Source organism: Bombina bombina, chromosome 2, assembly GCF_027579735.1.
Source record: "Bombina bombina isolate aBomBom1 chromosome 2, aBomBom1.pri, whole genome shotgun sequence".
Taxonomy (NCBI): Eukaryota; Metazoa; Chordata; class Amphibia; order Anura; family Bombinatoridae; genus Bombina; species Bombina bombina.
This window is the reverse complement of record NC_069500.1, coordinates 779,672,032-779,690,074: the sequence shown is the minus strand read 5'-3', so window position 1 is coordinate 779,690,074 and position 18,043 is coordinate 779,672,032. Positions and strand designations below refer to the sequence as shown.

General features: G+C 40.1%; 1 protein-coding gene across 4 annotated transcripts in view; it reads left to right on the top strand.

Moving 5' to 3' along the window:
- The window catches only part of PDE4C (phosphodiesterase 4C), a 499,380-nt gene extending 482,291 nt beyond the window's left edge, over positions 1–17,089 (top strand). For all 4 annotated transcript variants that reach the window (XM_053702945.1, XM_053702947.1, XM_053702946.1 and 1 more), the window contains 2 exons: positions 6,737–6,919; positions 13,743–17,089. In XM_053702945.1, coding sequence (XP_053558920.1) covers positions 6,737–6,919; positions 13,743–14,330 — 771 coding nt within the window. In that variant the 3' untranslated portion in view covers positions 14,331–17,089. The remainder of the gene's footprint in view (positions 1–6,736; positions 6,920–13,742) is intronic.
- Positions 17,090–18,043: the final 954 nt, after the last annotated feature.

The window sequence follows — 18,043 nt, the reverse complement described above, 5'->3', positions numbered from 1 at the left end:
TAAGACAGCATGAAGGGGTAGCCCCCGATCCGGGACCGGATCTAGTAGGGGGCAGACTATCTCTCTTCGCTCAGGCTTGGGCAAGAGATGTTCACGATCCCTGGGCTTTAGAAATTGTGTCCCAGGGATATCTTCTGGAATTCAAAGACTCCCTTCCAAGGGGGAGATTTCATATTTCTCGATTGTCTGTAAACCAGACAAAGAGAGAGGCATTCTTACGCTGTGTAGAAGATCTTCTTACCATGGGGGTGATCCGCCCAGCCTCAAAAGAGGAACAGGGGCTAGGGTTCTAGTCAAACCTGTTTGTGGTTCCCAAAAAAGAGGGAACTTTCAGACCGATCTTGGATCTCAAAATTCTAAACAAGTTCCATCATTCAAGATGGAGACCATTCGGACTATTTTGCCTTTGATCCAGGAAGGTCATTATATGACTACCGTGGACTTAAAGGATGCGTATCTACACATCCCTATTCACAGAAATCATCATCAATTTCTCAGATTTGCCTTTCTAGACAGGCATTACCAGTTTGTGGCTCTTCCCTTCGGGTTAGCCACGGCTCCAAGAATTTTCACAAAGGTGCTAGGGTGCCTTCTGGCGGTTCTACTACCTCGGGGCATAGCAGTGGCGCCTTATCTAGACGACATCTTAATCCAGGCGTCGACTTTTCAGCTAGCCAAGTCTCACATGGACATTGTGTTGGCTTTTCTGAGATCTCACGGGTGTAAGGTGAACATAAAAAAGAGTTCTCTCTTCCCTCTTACAAGAGTTTCCTTTCTAGGGACTCTGATAGATTCGGTAGAAATGAAAATATTTCTGACGGAGGTCAGAAAATCAAAACTTTTAATCACTTGCCGAGCTCTTCATTCCATTCCTCAGCCATCAGTGGCTCAGTGTATGGAGGTAATCAGACTCATGGTAGCGGCAATGGACATAGTTCCTTTTGCCCGCCTACACCTCAGACCACTGCAACTATGCATGCTCAAACAGTGGAATGGGGATTATGCAGATTTATCTCCTCAACTGCATCTGGACCAGGAGACCAGAGATTCTCTTCTCTGGTGGTTGTCTCAGGACCACCTGTCTCAGGGAATGTACTTCCACAGCCCAAAGTGGCTCATTGTAACGACAGATGCCAGCCTGCTAGGCTGGGGTGCAGTCTGGAACTCCCTGAAAGCACAGGGCTTATGGTCTCGGGAGGAATCTCTTCTTCCGATAAACATTCTAGAACTGAGAGCGATATTCTAGGCGCTTCAGGCGTGGCCTCAGCTTGCTGCAGCCAAATTCATCAGGTTTCAGTCGGACAACATCACGACTGTAGCTTATTTCAATCATCAAGGAGGAACAAGGAGTTCTCTAGCAATGATGGAGGTAACCAAAATAATCAGATGGGCAGAGGATCACTCTTGCTATCTCTCAGCAATCCACATTCCAGGAGTAGAGAACTGGGAGGCGGATTTTCTAAGTCGTTAGACTTTTCATCCGGGGGAGTGGGAACTCCATCCGGAGGTATTTGCTCAGCTGATTCAGCTATGGGGCACACCAGAATTGGATCTGATGGCGTCGCGTCAGAATGCCAAACTTCCTCATTACGGGTCCAGGTCCCGGGATCCCAAGGCAGTACTGATAGATGCTCTAGCAGTACCTTGGTCCTTCAATCTGGCCTACGTATTTCCATCGATTCCTCTCCTCCCACGTCTGGTTGCCAGAATCAAGCAGGAGAGATCTTCGGTGATTCTGATAGAACCTGCGTGGCCACGCAGGACTTGGTAGGCAGACCTAGTGGGCATGTCCTCGATTCCACCGTGGACCCTGCCAATGAGGCGGAACCTTCTAATCCAAGGTCCATTCTCGCATCCAAATCTAGTTTCTCTGCTTCTGACTGCTTGGAGATTGAACGCCTAATTCTATCAAAGCGTGGGTTCTCTGAGTCGGTCATTGATACCCTGATTCAGGCTAGAAAACCTGTCAACAGGAAGATCTATCATAAGATTTGGCACAAATATCTTTATTGGTGTGAATCCAAAGGTTACTTGTGGAGTAAGATTAGGATTCCTAGAATATTGTCTTTTCTCCAAGAAGGTTTGGAGAAGGGATTATCAGCTAGTTCTCTAAAAGGACAAATATCTGCTTTGTCTATTCTACTACACAAACGTCTGGCAGATGTCCCAGACGTTCAAACTTTTAGTCAGGCTTTGGTCAGAATTAAGCCTGTATTTAAGCCTGTTGCTCCGCCTTGGAGCCTAAACTTAGTCCGTAAAGTTCTTCAAGGGGTTCCGTTTGTACCTATGCATTCCATAGATATTAAGCTTCTATCTTGGAAAGTTTTGTTCTTAGTTGCTATCTCTTCCGCTCGAAGAGTTTCTGAGGTATCTGCTTTACAGTGTGATTCCCCTTATATTATTTTCCATACAGATAAGGTGGTTTTGCGTACCAAACCTGGTTTTCTTCCTAAGGTCGTTTCTAATAAGAATATCCATCAATAGATTGTTGTTCCTTCTCTGTGTCCTAATCCTTCATCAAAGAAGGAACGTCTGTTGCACAATCTTGATGTGGTTCGTGCTTTAAAGTTCTACTTACAAGCAACCAAAGATTTCCTTTCCACTTTCATTGTTTGTTGTTTATTCTGGTAAGCGGAGAGGCCAAAAGGCTACGGCTACCTCTTTCCTTTTGGCTGAAAAGCATCATCCGTTTGGCCTATGAGACTGCTGGACAGCAGCCTCCTGAAAGAATTACTGCTCATTCTACTAGAGCTGTGGCTTCCACATGGGCTTTTAAAAATGAGGCTTCTGTTGAACAGATTTGTAAGGCGGCGACTTGGTCTTCACTTCATACTTTTTCCAAATTTGATACTTTTGCTTCTTCGGAGGCTATTTTTGGGAGACAGGTTCTACAAGCAGTGGTGCCTTCCGTTTAAGGTCCCTGTCTTGTCCCTCCCTTCATCCATGTCCTAAAGCTTTGGTATTGGTATCCCACAAGTAAGGATGAATCCGTGGACTCGATACATCTTACAAGAGAAAACATAATTTATGCTTACCTGATAAATTTATTTCTCTTGTGATGTATCGAGTCCACGGACCGCCCTGTTTATTACGACAGGCATATATATTTTTATTTTTAAACTTTCAATCACCACTGCACCCTATGTTTTCTCCTTTTTCTTCCTAGCCTTCGGTCAAATGACTGGGGGGTGGAACTAAGGGGGAAGCTATATAGACAGCTCTGCTGTGGGTGCTCTCTCTGCCACTTCCTGTAGGGAAGGAGAATATCCCACAAGTAAGGATGAATCAGTGGACTTGATACATCACAAATGAAATAAATTTATCTGGTAAGCATAAATTATGTTTTTTTTTTTTTTTTTACCTGCAGCTGGGCAACAGCTGAGTATAACTTTTTACACAGAACTTACTCTGCTGAGCTGAGGAGATTGTGAGGTAAAATATCTTCCTTTTTTACATATGAGATGCTCAGGTGATCTTTTCCTATCAGCTTTTTACAGTTATACTGCATCAGTTTCAAGTGATTTAGCATATGAGTATTATGTCCCTTTAAACCACAATCTATACAAGCAGAAGGGTTTAGGTTGGATTAAATTTGTCTTCTACTTTGTCATCAATATTAATACTGCTCATAGGACCAGCTCAGAAACACTTACCTTAGAATAACAGTAAAACATCTATGTGTGATGCAGACAAATTGGCCACTTTCCCGTAGTGACTGTAGATCTTCTAGCTTTATGTTCTGTGTAAGAATCACAGTGCATCTTAAAGAAATTGGAATAATACTGGATCTGTCCCTCAGTGTTCTATTGAATGAGGCTCAGTATGTGAATTTTTTGGAATTTAGGAAGAGTTTCAACTGCCAACATGAATGTTAATGAACAGTCCATTTTAAAGCACACAAACAATTCTGTGGCTGTCCTTGTACAGTGCAATAGACTGAGAGGAATTATAGGGTCAGGCTAGTCAAAATTAAACTTTCATGATTTAAAAAGGGCATGCAGTTTTAAACAACTTTCCATTTCACTTTTATCATCAACATGTCTTTGTTCTCTTGGTATTCTTTGTTGAAAATTAAACCTAGGAAGGCTCATATGCTAATTTCTAAGCCCTTGAAGGCTGCCTCTTATCTCAATGCATTTTGAAATTATACACTGCTAGTTCATGGTGTCCTATAGATAACATGCTCACTCCTGTAGCGTTATTTAAGAGTCAGCACTGATTGGCTGAAATGCATGTCTGTAAAAAGAACTGTGATAGAGGGGGGCCGACTGCAGAGGTTTAGATACAAGGTAATCAGAGGTAAAAAAGAATATTACTATAACAGTGTTCGTTATGCAAAACTGGGCAATAAAGGGATTATCTATCTTTTTTAAACAATAAACATTCTGGAGTAGACTGTCTCTAAAGGAATTAGCAATAGCAGTCATGAAAATGTATGTATTTTTTACCATTTTAAACTGTGCTCTTTCATATGCATGATAGAATTTTGAGTTTTCTTTCCCTTTAAGTAACCCAAGGAGACTTTTATGTGACAAGATAAAAAATAAGCTCTTCCCTTGTGATCAAAGTTACATAATTTGGGAATGTTCCTGTCAGAAAATAACCAATACAATTTGTAGTACATCTGTTCCATCAGGGATGATCCTAAAACCATGACTATTAAAAGGACAGTTAAGTCAGAATGTTTATTTTAAGATTCAGACAGAGCATACAATTTTAACCAACTTTACCTCTTATCTACTTTGCTTTGTTCTTTTGGTATCATTTTTTTTAAAGCATACCTAGGTAGGCTCAGGGGTAGCAGTGCACTACTGGTAGCTAGCTGCTGATTGATGGCTGCACCTTTATGATATCTGATATGTTCAGCGAGCTCCCACTACCGCATTGCTGCTGCTTCAACAAAGGATACCAAAAGAATGAAGCAAATTTGTTAATAGAAGTAAATTGGAAAGTTGTTAAAAATGTCCCTTTAATGTATGTTGAGGACCTCAATGCTTTATAAATACTTTTTTCCCCTTAATGATCAGTGCCATACAGGGTACAGCACTGGTTGTTTAGCCCTTAAGGACCAGAGCCGTACCCTGGGCTGTTAGAACATCTATCTCGGCCTTGTCGGAGTGAGTCAGTGCAGAAATAGCGTTATAGAGGACACCTCAGGCTAGTGATTGCAGAGACAGGGTGTCCCTGTTATCCCATGTCGGTCAGGGGGTTGTCTCTATTTATGACATGCATGCTACGATCAGTGTGTATCTTGTGCTGCTGCTGGAAGCCTACATGTGAAGCTAGCCAGCAGCAGTACAGTAATTGTCAAAAATGACAGTTATTGTATACAATTATTGTGTCAACCAGTCACAGTGAGCCTAAATACTAGCATGCCACAATGGATGATGGTAAGGCTTAGTGGCCAATCACTGGATACCTCAGGAGCGAGGCAGCACACAAATGGTCATTTGATTACTGTGACGCCCAGTTTGTTAACAATGGCTTATCTTGGCCCCTCTCTGTCCTAGTGAACACATACCGTTAATAAAGTGAAAATTTATTTTAATAAAGTGCTTTTATATATTTTAATAAATTTTATTTTAATAGTTTATTTTGTAATTTTATTTTAACCCCTTAAGGACACAGCTTCAGTTTGCGCCATGGTTCCATGATGGAATAACTCTGTCAGTGGCTATTAAGGGGTTAATAACGGGGTTTTTGTGTGTGTGTGTGTGTGTGTTTTACCCCTACATTTTATTTTCTGCCCTTGGCAATTAAAGGGTTAAACATTATGTGTCAAAATACCGCTAGATAAATATTAGGGGTCTCAATTCTATAAATATATACATGTGTGTAACTTTTTGAATTTGGTGACCGTTATTTATTTTACAATCCATGTGAAGCAAATTTTAGCTTTAAACCAATAATCCCATCTTTGTAGTATTAGGCCTATATTTGCTTTAAATTACTTGGAAACCTAGACATATGGGTATACCGGAAATCAGGACAACATAATTACTTTATTTGGCAGTATTTGTCTTTCAAAAGTATGATAAATCTGTACAACAAATTTTAATTGGCAAAAAAAAAATATCCAAAAATAAAGCTAAAGGAGTAATGCACCATACTCTGTAGCTGGTATAAGAAGTCTTTGGGATAATTTTAAGGGGAAACAAATTTTACAGTACATTGTCACTTTTAGGCTGGATTTCACACTTATCAATAATCAGAGTTCCACCTTTATTGGTGGGCAGTGATATACCTCACAAGAATAAAAGGTTGGTTGGTTGTTTTCACTTCATACAGGTTTAAGAAAAGAAAAGAAAAAAACACAATTTAAAATTCCCTTTTCTTAGGTTCAACAAACTAAAAAATAACTTGCTGTCTTTACATGTCACTATAATCTCATCTAACTCCACACTAACATCATTCTCACCTTTGCAGTCCCCACCTCCTTCCCATCTAGATTGTAAGTTCCCACGGGAACAGGGTCCTCAATTCTCCATGTATTTGTTTGATACTTTTTCTGGTGTCTTTTATATTGTATTGTACTGTACTTTTATCTTTTTACCCATGGACAGCACTGCGGAATCTGTTGGCGCTTAATAAATAAAGAATAATAATAACTAATTAATTTTACACTGAGTTGTTTCATTGTTTTTGGCTTTGTTATTGGACCCTTGCACTTGTTTCTCCTGTGATTTGTCAGTTATACATAACGTAGCTCATTGTTACACCTTTATTAATTTCTCAGGTGCTACAGAATATGGTGCACTGTGCTGATCTCAGTAATCCCACCAAACCACTAGAAATATATCGCCAGTGGACAGATCGGATCATTGTGGAGTTTTTCCACCAGGGTGATCGTGAGCGAGAAAAGGGGATGGAGATTAGCCCAATGTGTGACAAGCATAATGCTTCGGTGGAAAAATCTCAGGTGTGTTCATGCAGCAGATTGTTATTGTACTGCAGTAATAATGTTGTTAATAACTAATATCAAACAAAATGGTGAATGGAAGTCAGATTTTATTTGCGTTTTTTTTTTTTTTATGCTTATTCCTGTATGCTTCAAGCTTGCCATAAAATGAAATTATGTTTTTTTCATTACACTGTATCTTAAATTCACTGTAATTTTTGTATGCGTAGATTTCTTTCTAATGACACGGTGAGTCCATGGATCATCTATAATTACTATTGGGAATATCACTCCTGGCCAGCAGGGGGAGGCAAAGAGCACCACAGCAAAGCTGTTAAATATAACCTCCCTTCCCTCCAACCCCAGTCATTCTCTTTTCCTACGTTAAGAGCAAGGAGGTGGTAAAGTTTAGGTGTCTGAAAGAAGATTTTTCAATCAAGATTTTATTATTTTGAAGTAGAGCAAGTTTGCTCTGCTTCTTCCTGGGTTTTAGCCGTAGTCCATGTCAGTCTCTTCAGTAGAGCAGTGGTGGCTTTTAAGCAATTGGGAACTTGTGGGGTATAATCCTCACTGCGCCTCCCAAACAGTTGTTGCTGCCCTGTCTTGAAAGCCTGAGTAGGATTATTCAGTCTTTCTTTGCTTTTCACAGGTCCATGTGTGGAGGTGTGCCTCTCAAACCAAGTGAGCTGCCCTGCTGTCGGGCAGTGTTGAATTCAGGTAAGTGCCTAATTTTATTTTCTTGGGTCAGGAGAATATGGCACTTCTACAGTTAAATCTGTATGGGACTTTTATATTATTAATCCTATTTAGCACAAGAGGCCCTGCAAAATGTTACATGTAACTTGTGTTTTGATTCTAATGTTGAACCATCAATCCCTTTTTGTTCCTAATGTATTGAGAGAACAGTACAGTACAGGGATAGACTTTATGTTTCTGACCCATCATTGTCTAAGGCAGATGCTGTTCAGGATTCTCCTGTTCAAGATATGCCGCAGCTTTCTCCTCAAGTATCCCAAACATTATCGGCCGTGCCCTGTGCTTCCTCTCACACTCTGATTGGAGTTACTTTGCAAGACATTGCTACCCACATATCCTCTGCGGTAACTGATGCGCTGTCTGCTTTTCCCATGCTGCAGGGAAAGAGCAAGAGGAAATATAAAGAATCAGTGAGTAAGATTTCTGACACAGTTGTGGCTATTTAGAATGTTCCCTCCCAGAAGTCTGAGGAGGAAGATACTTCGGTGGCATCTGAGGGTGAAATCTCAGACTCAGACAGTGTAATTCCTTCTTCTGATGCTGAAGTTGTGTCTTTCAGGTTTAAGCTAGAACACCTCCGTTTTGTTACTTAAGGAGGTTTTGGCTACCTTGGACGACTCTGACATGACTGTCGTGGTCAATCCTAAGAAGTCTAGTAAGCTAAACAAATACTTTGATGTACCTTCCACGGTAGAGGTTTTTCCTGTACCAGACCGGGCTATAGAGATTATTGCTCGGGAATGGGAGAGACCTAGTATTCCCTTTTCTCCATCCCCAATTTTTAAGAAGATGTTTCCAATAGCTGATTCTATCAAGGAGTCTTGGCAGACGGTCCCTAAGGTGGAGGGGGCAATTTCCATTTTGGCTAAGAGAACCACTATCCCCATAGAGGATAGCTGTTCCTTTAAGGATCCGATGGATAAGAAGTTGGAAGGGTTACTTAAAAAGATGTATGTACACCAGGGTTTACAATGGCAACCTGCAGTGTGTATTGCTACCGTCACCAGTGTGGCAGCATATTGGTTTGATGCATTGTCTGATTCTATTCAGACATATACCCCCCCTTGAAGAGATCCAGGATAGGATCAAGACCTTAAAGTTGGCCAATTCTTTTATTACGGGTGTTTCCCTACAAGTTAAGTTGGGAGCAAAGATTTCTGGATTTGTAGTACTGGCTCACAGAGCTTTATGGTTGAAATCCTTGTCTGCAGATGTGTTATCTAAGTCCTAAGCTTTTGGCGATTCCCTACAAGGGTAAGACCTTGTTTGGGCTGGGCTTGGCTGAAATTATTTCAGACATTACGGGAGGAAAGGGTAGTTTCCTCCCTCAGGATAAGAGAAATAAACAGAAGGGACATCAGAGTAATTTTCGTTCCTTTCGAAACTTCAAGGGTAAAAATTCCTCTCCCTCTGCCAAGCAGGAACAGTCCAAGCCTTCCTGGAGGTTCAACCCTGGAACAAGGGGAAGCAATCTAAGAATCCTGTTAGTGACTCAAAATCAGCATGAAGGGTCTGCCCCCTATCCGGGAGCGGATCTGGTGGGGGGCAGACTTTCCTTCTTCGTTCAGGCCTGGGTTCGGGATGTGCCGGATCCCTGGGAGGTGGACATTGTGTCCCAGGGATACAAACTAGAGTTAAAACCTTTCCTCCCAGGGGCAGGTTTCTGTTCTCAAGATTATCTATAGCTGCGTCCGGGACCTTTCCGACCTAGGAGTGATAGTTCCTCTTACAATGCAGGAACAGGGTCTGGGTGGGATTCTACTCCAATCTGTTTGTGGTTCCCAACAAAGAGAAAACTTTCAGGCCAATTTTAGATCTAAAAAGTCTAAAAAAGTTCCTCAGAGTACCGTCCTTCAAGATGGAAACTATTCGTTCCATTCTTCCCTTGGTTCAACAGTAGATTTAAAGGATGCATACCTACATGTTCCCATCCACAGGGATCATCACGAGTTTCTGAGGTTTGCCTTTCTAGACAAACGCTTCCAATCTATGGCTTTTCCATTCGGTCTTCTGAAGAAAAGAGAACACGGAGAACTTCCATTCGGTCTTGCCACAGCTCCCAGAATTTTCCCAAAGGTCCTAGGATCCCTGTTGGCAGTGCTCCGGTTGGGGGCATTGGGGTGGCGCCTTATCTGGACGACATTCTGGTCCAGGCGCCATCCTTTCAACTAGCAAACTCTCACACAGAGATGTTATCTTTTCTGCGTTCTCACAGATGGAAGGTAAATTTGGGAAAGAGTTCACTGATTCCAGCTACAAGGGTAGTGTTCTTGGGAACCATAATAGATTCCTTATCAATGAAAATATTTCTGACAGAAGTCAGAAAGACAAAGATTTTCGACTCTTGAATTTGCCCTTCAGTCCTCTCTTCGCCATCAGTGGCCCAATGTATAGAGGTAATTGGTCTGATGGTAGCTACCATGGACATCATTCCATTTGCCCGGTTCCATCTCAGACCCTTGCAGTTATGCATGCTCAATCAGATGGAACAGGGATTATGCAGATCTGTCTCTGCGTTTGCATTTGGATCAGGCGACAAGAGATTCTCTCCTTTGGTGGTTATCTCAGGAGCATCTCTCCCAGGGAACATGCTTCCACAGACCTTCCTGGGTGATTGTGACCACGGATACCAGCATGTTGGGATGGGGAGCAGTCTGGGGCTCACTAAAGGCTCAGGGGATATGGACTCGGGAGGAGTCAGTTCTCCCCATAAACTTCCTAGAGCTGAGGGCGATCTTCAATGCTCTTCTGACCTGGCCTCAGTTAGCTTCAGCCTGGTTTATCAGGTTCCAGACGGCCAACATAACTTCAGTGGCTTACATCAACCATCAGGGAGGAACTTAGAGTTCCTTGGCCATGACAGAGGTATCCAGGATTATCTAGTGGGCGGAGACCCACAACTATTGTCTATCCGCGATCCACATTCCAGGAGTGGACAATTGGGAAGCGGATTTTCTGAGCAGACGGACTTTCACCTGGGGGAATGGGAACTCCATCCGGAGGTGTTTTTCCAATTTGATTTTCAAATGGGGACAGCCGGAGCTGGATCTGATGGCATCTCAACAGAATGCCAAGCTCCCGAGGTACGGATCGAGGTCAAGGGATCCTCAGGCTATACTGATAGATGCTCTGACAGTCCCTTGGAATTTAAGTCTAGGATACCTATTTTCTCAGTTCGCTCTCTTTCCTCGGGTCATTGCTCGAATCAAACAGGAGAGGGCGTCAGTGATACTCATTGCACCGGCATGGCCTTGCAGGATCTGGTATGCAGACCTAGTGGAGATGTCATCTCTCCCACCTTGGAAACTTCCACTGAGGAAGGACCTTCTACTTCAAGGGCCCTTCCTTCACCCAAATCTCGTTTCCCGTTTGAGCCTATGCATTCCTTAGATATTAGGATGTTATCTTGGAAAGTTTTGTTTCTTGTTGCAATTTCCTCTGCTCTGAGAGTCTCAGAACTCTCGGCGTTGCAGTGTGAATCCCCTTACCTTATCTTTCATTCGGATAAGGTAGTTATGCGTACTAAGTTAGGTTTCCTTCCTAAAGTGGTTTCGGATAGGAACATTAATCAAGAAAGCGTTGTTCTTTCTTTGTGTCCTAACCCTTCTTCTCATAAAGAGTGTCTGCTGCACAATCTAGATGTGGTGCGTGCGTTGAAATACTATTTACAGGCGACTAAGGATTTTCGCCAGTCTTCTGCTTTGTTTGTTGTTTTCTCTGGGAAACTCAAGGGTCAGAAAGCTACTTCTCTTTCTTTGTGGCTGAAGAGTATAATTTGTTTGGCCTATGAAACTGCTGGACAACAGCCTCCTGAGAGAATCACGGCTCATTCCACAAGGGCTGTTTCCTCTTCCTGGGCATTCAAAAATGAAGCTTCTGTGGAACAAATTTCCAAGGCTGCAACTTTGTCCTCTCTACACACTTTTTCGAAATTCTATAAATTTTATACTTTTGTCTCAGCTGAGGCTTCTTTTGGGAGAAAGGTTCTTCAAGCAGTGGTGCCTTCCGTTTAGGCTCCCTGTCTTGTCCCTCCCTTATCATCTGTGTCCTCTAGCTTGGGTATTGATTCCCAATTGTAATTAGAGATGATCTGTGGACTCACTGTGTCATTAGAAAGAAAACAAAATTTATGCTTACCTGATAAATGTATTTCTTTCTTGACACGGTGAGTCCACGGCCCGCCCTGTTTATTTAGACAGTTTTTTGTGTTATAAACCTCAGACACCTCTGCACCTTGTGTTACTTCCTTTCTCTCTTTTAACTTCGGTCGAATGACTGGGGTTGGAGGGAAGGGAGGTGATACTTAACAGCTTTGCTGTGATGCTCATTGCCTTCTCCTGCTGGCCAGGAGTGATATTCCCAACAGTAATTAGAGATAATCCGTGGACTCACCGTGTCAAGAAAGAAAGAAAGAAAGAAAGAAAGAAAGAAAGAAATTTATCAGGTAAGCATAAATTTAGTTTTTCCCATCAGAATAATTTGGGTATTTTTGTGAAAACTTGCCTCTTTTTAACTTGCAAGACAAAATAGTGAGAACTGTAGTGCAAAAAAAAGTATAGAATTACGCTGGGATTTGAGAGAAAATTTCATATATGCCCCTGGAACACCCATATTCAGCCCATTTTCTGAAAAAAACGTATGCTTTGTATTTTGTACCTTGTAAGTACGAATGTCTTGTTTTTTTTTTGCACATCCATTGTATTTAAATTACGATAAACGATGTGCATAGTTATATGTTTAATTTACCTACAAATGTAACTTTTTTTATTTTTATAATATACTAATTTTGATGCACCTTTAGAATACAATTTTTTTTTTTTTTTCCTGCGTATTTATGTGAATCGTTCAATTATTCGTTTTGTAAGATTATGAATTTTATTGTGCGCTTTAGGTATGTATGCATCTCCTTCCCATGCAAAAATGCAGTATACACCCCTTAGCGACATACCCTGTTCTCAGGGTAAAAAGTGGCTTTATAGAATTCCACCAGGGAAATAGAAGGGCTGGCGAGCATTTTTATAGAATCTCAGCAACCTAGAAATCTTTTTAGTAGCGGGGCCTTAGTAACCATTTTACTAACTTTGCCTTAAATCCTCCATCTTCCTAATTCTTAAAGTTGTTACATACGGGGATTATAAACCGGAGCTCACCCTCCATAGAGAATAGGTGTAGTGTTTGTGTAGTGGCTCTTCACTGGTGTGATAAGTTCTTTTGGGAGAAGCCTACCATTTTCAAATGCCACTATTTTTTTTTAAACAGAGAAAACTGAGCATCTAATTCTTTTTTTTGTGTGTGTGAGAAAGATCAATAACAAATTGCAATGCTTATAAAAAAGCTTGATAAAGGCAGCCTTTTTCTTGCCTGCTACAAAATATTAGTCAGATCTCCTCTATTTTTCTCATATTTTCTCGGTATACCCAAATGTTACATAGTTACTTTATTAAAGGGAAAATGTAGTGAAAAACAAAAGTGCATATTTTAAATAAGCATGACATGTAGGTAAGCTTTACACATGCATTATACATTCTTGTTTTACATATTTTGCGGCAAAAATGCCTTGAAATAAGAAAATAATGAATATGTACGTAATGCAAAGTGATCACAGAGATAGGTGTTTTCCCTTACTCCCTAACTAGCTCCTTGCTTGCTGTGTCTGTAATGTGCAGAGGTGAGAAACTGAGGTTTTAATTTGAAGAATTCTGAAAACAAACTAATTAAGCAAGTTAAAATCACACAGCCCTGTCTACTCCCCAAAAGTATGTATATTGCACTTTTTCTGTAAAGAAGTAACCTTCATGGTATATTGTGTAATGATATTCAGTCATACAGGATCTTCTACTCCACATTTTCTATCACTCTATACTTAACAAGGAATATTGCTATTATAAGTAACTAACATTCCCCCTTGGTTCAGACATACAGCAATCTCATTAGCGAATTAGATGGAAAGGTAAAATACATTGGAGGGCTCTGGACCTTTGGTTGGACAAGTCTGTTTTGAACTTTCATAGAGAGAACTAAAACTATGTGATCAGATTTTATTATGAATGGCAAAGTTAATATTATTTTTTTTTACATATTTTCTTAGGTGGGTTTCATAGACTACATTGTGCATCCTCTATGGGAAACTTGGGCAGATCTTGTGCACCCAGATGCCCAAGAAATTCTGGATACATTGGAGGACAACCGGGAGTGGTACCAAAGTATGATCCCTCAGAGTCCATCACCTCCACCTGAAGAACAGGATCCAGCAGGGGCAGCAGGTGACAAATTCCAGTTTGAGTTGACACTAGAGGAAGAAGGGGAGTCTGACACCGAGCAGGAGGATACAGAGAGTCCAGCTGATGAGGAAAATAGTGACTCCAAAACTCAGAATACAGATGATTCAGCACAGGGCAGTGACGATGCAGACCAGCCTTCCCCTGTTGAATTGTGTAGAAGTGTTTCTAACAAGCTAGACCACTTACAAATTCCTGTTAAGAACACTTTGACCAAACAGAAAAAAGTATTGAACTTTGACAACCTGAAGCCTGTGGCGGAAAGGACGCTGCCACAAAGGGACTCAGGGGCCAGGGGAGTACCCACTACAGACTTGGCCAGCCAAGAGGGCATGGGGAAAGCGGAGATCTGTTTGGACCAAGAAGGAAACATCACATATCTTCCATTAGAAACGTAGTGCCAAATTCTCACTCCATGTTTTATTTTATTTTTATTCAGTCACGCACACTTTGCATTTTATTTTTTTGGAGGAAGATTGGACTTTTGTATTAAAGAAAAAAAAATACGAGAAAAAAAACAAACTGAAAACAATAGTGGAAAATGTAAACAATATGGATGGTAGTGCATGGAGGGTATGATGAGATTTTGTTGGCTTTCCCTTTCTTTGTTAAGGGAAATGTCCTAACAATTTTCTTGCTTTATATGTTGCTGGCCTTATTGGTGGGAATTGGGTCTGTAGCATTACAAATGTCAGCTGATACAAAATGCTCCAAGGTATTCATGCTAAATACAGGAGGCATGCTGCTTATACGTTTGTATAGAGAATGCAGTAGAGGGGGTCCATCAGCATTATTAAAGTTTCCCACAAGCCGCCAGTCCTACTACACGCCCTTTACTATCCTTAGTAAGGATTACTTTGTAGCAGATTTGTAGCAATGTGTATTTTTTTATTAAATAGGTAAATGTGCGTAATTTGGTGGATTAAATTGCCATAAAAACGAGAGGGGGGAACATTTGATGCAAATATTATTGCATTAATTATTTTGCACTATTTTTCTCCTATGTCGTCTGTTCTTTAAAACTCCTACCCTACCTGTTCATTTAGTCAATCTCTACACCCCCCCCTACTAAATGTCCTCACTCTTCCTAGCCAATATCCATTTGTGAATGTTTCTCCACTAGCTATATTCATTCCTCTAAAATAATTTTATTGTTAGTCTCCTTCCATACCACTATTTCCCTTTATAAAAATGTGAATTGTTTTACTCCCTATATAAGTAAATTAATTGTAAGATTTAAGTACACCAATGCTTAAGTAGATCACACTTTGCCTTCTAGCTTCCAAATTCTTAAAATAATGGTGTGAAACAAACTTATAGGAAATATTTAAGAACCAAGGATCTTTGGCAAATACAAAACATGCTTGCCTGCAGTTAAAGGGTTGTCCAATCTGGCTTTCCATTTTCAAAACCTTGCTTGTTTCACAGGGACGGGTAGGACAGGCGTGTTCTGTGTTTGCGTGTAGCACTCGTCAATCAGCTGAAAGTTTTTCTAAACCTCAGGGCATGGTGGAATGTTGTTTGTGTGTATGTATAGGTAGAAGTCTGTTTTGAGGGTATTCCTACTTTCCATAAAACAAAACGTTGCACAGAACAACACTCTGGCATTGACCCTTTTAATTGCTAAACTAGATTTAAATTTGTATCCATTATTTGTCACCTCCAAATTTTAAATAACGCAGAGTAATTGATTTTGATGATGGATAAGAGCCAAAAGGCCCTTCTATTTTGTTTGCAAATGAACCAAAAAGCCATCAAGTCTGTCCATAAAAAAAAAAAAAAGACTTGATATGAGAGCGGTTAGGTTTACAGCCAAGGATATTAATTAAAATGATATGTAAAAATGTTTAAAGTGAAACTATCTACAATACCAATGCCTTTTCAGTTATAATAGTATCTTCATCCCTTGTAGAGATTCATTTAGATGTTTAAGAGTCCATACCCATATTCAGTATTCTATCATATAGTCTTTAGCAGGAATATTCTATGTTCTTATGATACCCTTTTTAAGTCTTGCTGGAATAATTTTCAGAGCCATTAAATGGTGTAAATTATTTTAGGGTTAATAACGAAAAGTATTGTTGAATATCTCCTACAAAATGTATTTTTTTATGCTATGAACTTATTAATAAGAAACACAACATTCATATTTTTTATTTAATTTTTTTGGGTTGAAAAGTAGGGATACCCCAAGGGAAAAAATAGGCTCCATTTAATTTATTCTGCTAAAGTTTCACTTTATTTTATTGTATTTGTAGTTGAACAAAGCCACAATTTCGCACACTCTTTGTCTCCAATCTGATCTTACTGTGATTTTAGCACTCAAATGCTGCATTATTATAACCTTGCACTTTTTCAGCAACACTGGTGAAATGCCACTCTGGCAGGAGTACAGTACTGGTTAAAAAGGTCACAGTGGCTTGCTAGGCATCTTTTCCCAGTAGTCTAGTCAAAATGACATTTTTTTGCATAGATACATTTGGCAGTCAAAAGAACTCTGACTTCAATACATGTGAGATTTGTAGCTGAAGGAAACTGACAAAGTCAGAGTTAATTAATAAATTGCTAGTATGAAATATCAAATTTATTAACACAATTTTACATGGGTTTTATTTATTTTTTTAGCGTAGAATAATTCAAAACTGATTATTTTTTTTGCTTCCTAAGGTTAGTCTGAAACTATTGCAGGCTGTACTGATTTTAAGTTAAGTGTTAGGACCTATTTGGTTGTATAAACTTTAATATTATTTGGTATGCCTGGTTTGAAAAGATGCCTATGACATCCACAAAATGTTTTTACAGCACTACGTGTAAGGATTTACTAAGGACAAATTTAGGATCACCCACATGATGTGGCATTGAAATGAGCTTCTATGCCGCATTATGTGCGTCAGGCCATTACTGACCTAAGTGAATGAGAGAGAAAGATAAACGTGTGCCACTCATTATTGCTGCAATAGTGAACCACTGTTGGTCATTAATGTGTCGGGGCTACATTTGTCATGGGGTACGCTGAAGTGATCTCCCATTTGCATGAATGAGAGAAAATGTTGTAATCTTTGCTACCCTTTGATAAATCTAGGCCCAAGTCTCTTGCAGAGATGTCACTAACCATGTTTGTTTTATTATTTTCTTAATAAAAAATATTTTATCTTTTTTTGCACTGTTTATTTTTTTGTAAGAAAAAGCTTGAAAGAGATTAAGATTTAGTGGAGAATGATAGTTTGAGTCGCACTATTAATAAAGCAACCAGGGTACCAAGGAAATGGATGTTTGCACCCACTGTGGCTTATTTGCCCTGTCATGGGAGAGGAGCATTGGCCAAACTGCACTTTACTGTCAAGCTCAGTACTGTCGCTTCCCTTCATTCACTACCTTTTAATTCTTCATACTGTGAGTGAGGTAGTACATGAACACAAGCCCTGGAGCAGGTAGGAATAATCACAATTTACTTCTATTAAATTCACTTTGTGCTTTTTGTATCCGTTGTTGAAATGCAGGTAGGTAGGCTCAGGAGCATGCATGTGTCTGGAGTACTCTATGGCCGCAGTTTAGCAAGAATGCTTTTAATAATATTATACATTGTGTACACTGCTGCCATGTAGTACTGAAAAGCATTCTTGCAAAACTGCTGACTTCTAGTTCCCCAGACACATGCATGGGATTCTTTTCAAAAATAAGTCAATTGGAAACTTTTTCTTTTAATTGAATGCTCTGAATCATGAAATAAACATTGTGGGTTTTATGCCCCTTTAAAGGGACAGTCTACTCCAGATTTGTTATTGTTTAAATAGATAGATAATCCTCTTATTACCCATTCCCAAGTTTTGCGTAACCAACACTGTTATATATACTTATTACCTCTGTGGTTAGCTTGTATCTAAGCCTCTGTCGACTGCCCCCTTATTTCAGTTCTTTGTGGACAGACTTGCATTTTAGCCTATCAGTGCTGACTCATAAATAACTCAACCGGAGTAAGCACACTGTTATTTATACGACACACACACATGAACTAGCACTGTCTGGCTGTGAAAAGCTGTTAAAATGCCCTGAGATAAGAGGCGGCTTTCAAGGGCTTAGAAATTAGCACATGACTCTACCTAGGTTTAGC